At 37.0% G+C, this 5,513-nt stretch overlaps 1 protein-coding gene across 1 annotated transcript; it reads right to left on the bottom strand.

Annotated features, from left to right (window-relative positions):
• Positions 1–1,682: 1,682 nt before the first annotated feature.
• Positions 1,683–4,616, bottom strand: LOC107811590 (plant UBX domain-containing protein 10). The gene is made up of 4 exons (XM_016636552.2): positions 3,635–4,616; positions 2,605–2,778; positions 2,219–2,515; positions 1,683–2,011 (listed from the first exon to the last, which is right to left on the bottom strand). Exons 1-4 carry the CDS (start codon positions 4,238–4,240, stop codon positions 1,784–1,786), a joined length of 1,305 nt encoding a protein of 434 aa, XP_016492038.2. The 5' UTR covers positions 4,241–4,616; the 3' UTR covers positions 1,683–1,783.
• Positions 4,617–5,513: the final 897 nt, after the last annotated feature.

Below are 5,513 nucleotides of genomic sequence, written 5' to 3' on the forward strand. Positions count from 1 at the left end.
CGAATTTGGACTTTATTCTGCTGCCCAGGGGTTTGTTCTTCGCGTTCGCGACCCTCCCCTCGCGTTCGCGATGAACAAATTCTTCAACAGCCATTTTCAAACTCTTCTCAGATAACCTCTAGTATAATGGCCATAACGTTTTGTACAAAACTCCAAAATATGAATGGTTTAACTTTCTGAAACCTAGACTCCAAGAGCTATAACTTTTATATATTGCTCATCTCCCAATTCCTTATATATTGCCAGATATAAGCTTCCAAAGTCAGCCATATGCAACAGAGATTTCCCAACTCTTCCCAGACAGCCTTTAGCATATCCACTATAACTTTTTGTACACAACTCCAAATGACTAATGGTTTACCTTTCTGAAAACTAGACACAAAGGGCTACAACTTTCATTTTTGGATCATCTCCAAATGCCTTATAGATTGTAAGATATGAGCCTCCAAAATCAGATGACGGACAACAAAAATTTCTTTTCGCGAACGCGAAAAACAAAGTCCCAACAGCAAAATCCTTATTCGCGAACGCGAGAGGCTCCTCGCGAACGCAAAGAACAACAACAGAACCAGCAACCAATAGCATCAAAACACCCAAACTTGGTCCAGAACCACCCTGAATCAAACTCGAGGCCCCCGGGACCCTGTCCAATCGTACCAACCAGTCCCAATACATAACACAAACCTGCTCGATGCCTCAAATCACATCAAACAACATCAAAACCACGAATCGCACCCCAATTCAAGTTTAATAAAACTAAAAAATTTCAACTTCTACACTCGACGTCGAAACCTATCAAATCAACTCCGATTGACCTCAAATTTTGCACACAAGTCATAAATGACATAACAGACCTATGAAAATTTTCAGAACTGGATTCCGACCCCGATATCAAAAAGTCAACTCCCCGGTCAAACTTCCAACTTAAACTTCATATTTTCGTGATTTCAAGCCTAATTTAACTATGGCTTCCAAATAATTTTCCAGATACACTCCTAAGTCCAAAATCACCATACGAAACTATTGGAATAATCAAAACTCTATTCCGGGGTCGTTTACTCAATAGTCCAACTATGGTCAACTCTTTTCATTTAAACTTCAAAAATAAGAATTGTTCTTTCAATTTAATCCCGAATCTTTCGAAAATCAAATTCGACCACTCCTGTGGGTTATAATACACATTACGAAGTTGCTCGAGACCTTAAGTCACTGAACGGGACGTTAATTCTTAAAACGACAAGTCGGATCGTTACAATATTTACCACAATATATTTTCTTACACGAATAACTATATGATTTTTAAGAGAGATATCAATATCGACAACAAGAGTCCTAGTTATGGCAAAGTAACCAAAGCATTAGAGGAAACATATAAAAAAAATACCATCTATAAAGAAGTGTTCGGTAAGATATCATCACATTAGATAGCTTTAAATTACAATACATAATTATCTACTTAGCATCACTAAAATTGATTATTTATGTAAGTTCTGATGATGTCCTTTCATTTTGAATTCACGTATTATGCTAATGTAATAATATTTTTCGGCATTTAGATGATTGTTGTAGTATTATATATAAAATTTCTCTCATTAATTAAATTTTATTATTGCTTCATATAAATAAATATTTAAATCATCATGTGTCATTATTAACGTGCAACGCACGTTTATAGATACTAGTAATATAAAACATACTAATCATAATATATTTGTTGCACAAGTATAGTCATATACGGCATGGTACAGGGCAATGATATAAAAATGTTTGCATGCTTATAACTTCAAATAAGTTCCAGGAAGAGGCTTGCTTTAGGATGAAGGCCTGCATCTTTGAGTGTCACTCCCATTTGATCCACACCATACACTTTCCTTGGAAAGTTTGATATCAATCTGTAATTCCCAACTCCAGGCAACCCCAGTGAATCAATGTACCTAAAAATTGCTTGAATCTTGTCTGTAGATGAGAAGCTCTGCTCTCTCCTCTCCCCATTTGGAAACCGAATTGCAATCTGCACAAATTTATCAAGAAAATGGTACAGTACTCAATGGATTTATGTTGTATACACTGATATTAGTATAATTCAACCAGTTATAACATGTTACTTACCATTTATTCTAGGTCACCTGTTATTACCTTTGTGTAAATATTTTTTGAGTGTAAATGTATAGAAACTATAGTCACGCAACATCAAGAAATATAGTGTTGTACAAATTACCTGAGTCATTTGAGCATTTTTCCCAGCACTTGCATTGGTAGACTCTTTGTTCTTACTAGATTTGGATAGTGAAGGGTTTTGCATAGTTGCTTTGGCAAAAGTAGCTTCTTTCTTCTTGCTAGATTGGGATAGTGTAGGGTTTTGCATAGTTGCTATGGCAGAAGTAGCTTCTTTTTGCTTACTGGATTGGGACTGTGTTGGATTTTGTTTCGGTTTCTCTTGATTTGATTTATTTGGGGCATGTTCTGGTTTTGAATTTCGCCGTAAGGGCATTATGTTCTCGACTCTCTCTTGCTCCTGAAATGTCAAGGAACTTAGTTTGATCTCCAGCTTTCTCTTGATAAGAAGAAATATAGAGCAAGTAATATACATAAACAGAAATGGACCTGATCAATTTGGAGAGATGCAATGTAAGCTACATCTTGTTCTTCCCTCAGTCGACGATCTGCCCTTAACTTTTCTTGCTCTTTGGCCCTTCCACTTCCAAAAGCCAACCCTTGTTCTTCCATTGTTCTTTGTAATATCTCCACTAATTCAGCTGGGGAGACTGGACCCTCCAACTACTCAAACGGAAGTCAAAAGAAAGATTAAGTACCATCTAAACATTCCCCTACTTCATAAAACTTGATCACTAAACTGAATACCAGTGGTTTTGTTCAGTGCTAAGTCATGTAATATAACCGGCTAATAGCTTATTCAGAATCAATACATTATGAGCACAAATCTCAGAAGAGTGCCTGGTAGTAGGTTTTGCAACTCATATTATTACTTCCCAAAGTTTTGTCTCCTACAATATGTTTAGGTGCTTTCCATAAATTCTATTTGAAATGTTCTATTTGCATGGGTCTTATAGTAGAAATCTAGGTCTTATTTCAACAATCCTGAAGCACAGGAAACTTTTATTCATGCCTTTCTGTTTATTCGGTAGGCTGCCTACGTCACATTCCTTAGGGTGCGGCCCTTACCTAGACCCTGCGTGAATACGGGATACCAAGCTGCCCTTTTAGTTGTGTCTAAAGGGTAGGCTGATACACTAAGATCCCGCTATGCACGGGGTCGGGGAATGGTTGGACCACATTAGGCCTAACATCCCTTAGAATGCGGCCCTTACCTAGACCCTGCGTGAATACCGGATGACCGAGCTGCCCTTTTAGTTGTGTCTAAAGGGTAGGCTGATACAGGTCGGGGAATGGTTGGACCACATTAGGCCTATTGTCTGCAGTCTTACCTTGCACTTCCAAAACTTGAACCTTTGATATCGTAGTCACATGCAACAACTCTTACTTTTGCGCCAAAGCGAGAAGCTGTGTCTCCTTTATGTTTTTATTTATAAGGTTTGACATAATATTTGTACAAATTGGTGGACAATGCAATAAGAAATAGATTGAAATGGCAAAATAATAAACTCCAACTAACCTGTTGCAGCACAGCTATGCTATCTCCAGGAGCAGGAGCCACAAGGGCACAAAAAGGAAAGCTTGAAGCTTTTAGAGTAGTAGCCATCTGCAAACCCTCCCCTCTATCTGCAAGTGCACCCCAACATACATAATTTGCATCAAGGAACTCTACCACAACCTCACAACACAAAGTCTCACTGCAGAAACAAGGGGTGAAAGGGTGTTGTGGGGAGTGAAGGTACACAAACAAGAACTTGTCCTCATCTTTGGCTATCGTTAATGCATCCATAAACCGACAGGCATAGAAAAAGGGATGTTCAGTACCATATTGCTGCTCAAAACTAGTCAAAAATGCCCATTCTTCTTGGACATTTGAATGGTCATTTGGGTAATTTTGTGCAGGGAAATCAAATGGATCTTGAAAGGGAAATTCATAAGGTTGTTGGTATGGGAAATTTGGATGTGGTAATTGGTGTTGGTTTCTTCTTCCTCCAATTCCCATTAGGTCCATTCCTTGATCCATTACTCTTGAAAATCCACCCATAATGTTACGAGGAAGACTCACCATTCTTCTTACAATCCCATTGTAGGATTGTCCTGTAGCTCTTCCACTTCCCCTTATCATTGAATAAGATTATCACTATTCCAAAAAAATATTGTTGTGTGCTTATGAATATGAAAAGGGTCGAATCTTGATTCTCTATTGGCAAGAGTGAGTCTTGTAAGTGTGAAACAAAGCTGCGTTTTTTGAGGGGAATCCAAGAAATAGAATCAATTAAAGGGACAGAACTTGTTGATGTTAGTCAAAATTATCCTATCAAAATCACTTTTGGAAATTTTTCTCTTTATCAGACTTTAACAAAAGTAAATTTGGGAATATAGTCTCAGGAATTTTTCATCTTTGTCCTATTCTACATAGTTCAAGAAGGATACACTGTACAGAGAATAGATCTAGTGGTGATATTTTGTCACAAGGAGAGTGGTGGATATATAGTGTTAAAGCTGTTGAGGAGGAAAATAATGCCTCCAGAGAATAAATAAAGAATATGACATTTTTTTGGTCTCCATATCAAGATTAGATTCTAAAGTTAGTTCACTATTCTCTTTTCTCGATCAACAACCACAACTAAAAGACCATTAAAGAAGACTAATCTTTTTCCTTTTAACTCCCCTGATCTTTAACTTATCTATAAGATGGTTACCAAAAAGTGTTCTCATTTACCAAGAGTGGCAGAAATTTGACACATATTTTCATCCTTTATGGTGAGGATAGGTATGGCGACTTATACATATTTTCACTATTTTTACTTGTACAAGTATTATAGACTGGTGGAAAGTTGAGCGTGCCGAATAGTTTAAATGGAGTCAAAATGATCTACAAGAGTTTAGATTGACTAATGTTCCTAGCTAAAAGTGTTTATGCATAAAACTTTCTTTAAAGTATGAAGGTTCTTTGCGGAAGTGTATGAAAAAGAAGTATACATTAGTGAGAAAAAGAATAGTACTGTAGAAGATAAGTGGAGAGAAAAAATATCGAAAAGGAAATAGGCTCTGGTACTTGCCTGACACATTGACTATGCATTTTTCATTTTAGTTTGTTGTTTTTTGCCACCTTATTCTCTTTGGAATTGTCTGGGAAGATGGGGTTGTGTGTCACTTGGAATACTTTACACGTGTAACAGTAGGAAAAATTACTAGAATAGCAACCATTAATTCAGAACAGTCATCAAAGCCAGGCCAGAAAGGACATACCAATCCACCTATTTATCTAGGATGAGGAGCATAGATTATAAGTGACTGCTAACGATTTTAGAGAAAATCTAGCATTATGATTGAAGTTTTACTAGTTTTAATTCCGTTTTGGTATAAGATTTTCGATGAATAGTGTGAAGTTTGGA

Source organism: Nicotiana tabacum, chromosome 4 (genome assembly GCF_000715075.1).
Source record: "Nicotiana tabacum cultivar K326 chromosome 4, ASM71507v2, whole genome shotgun sequence".
Classification (NCBI taxonomy): Eukaryota; Viridiplantae; Streptophyta; class Magnoliopsida; order Solanales; family Solanaceae; genus Nicotiana; species Nicotiana tabacum.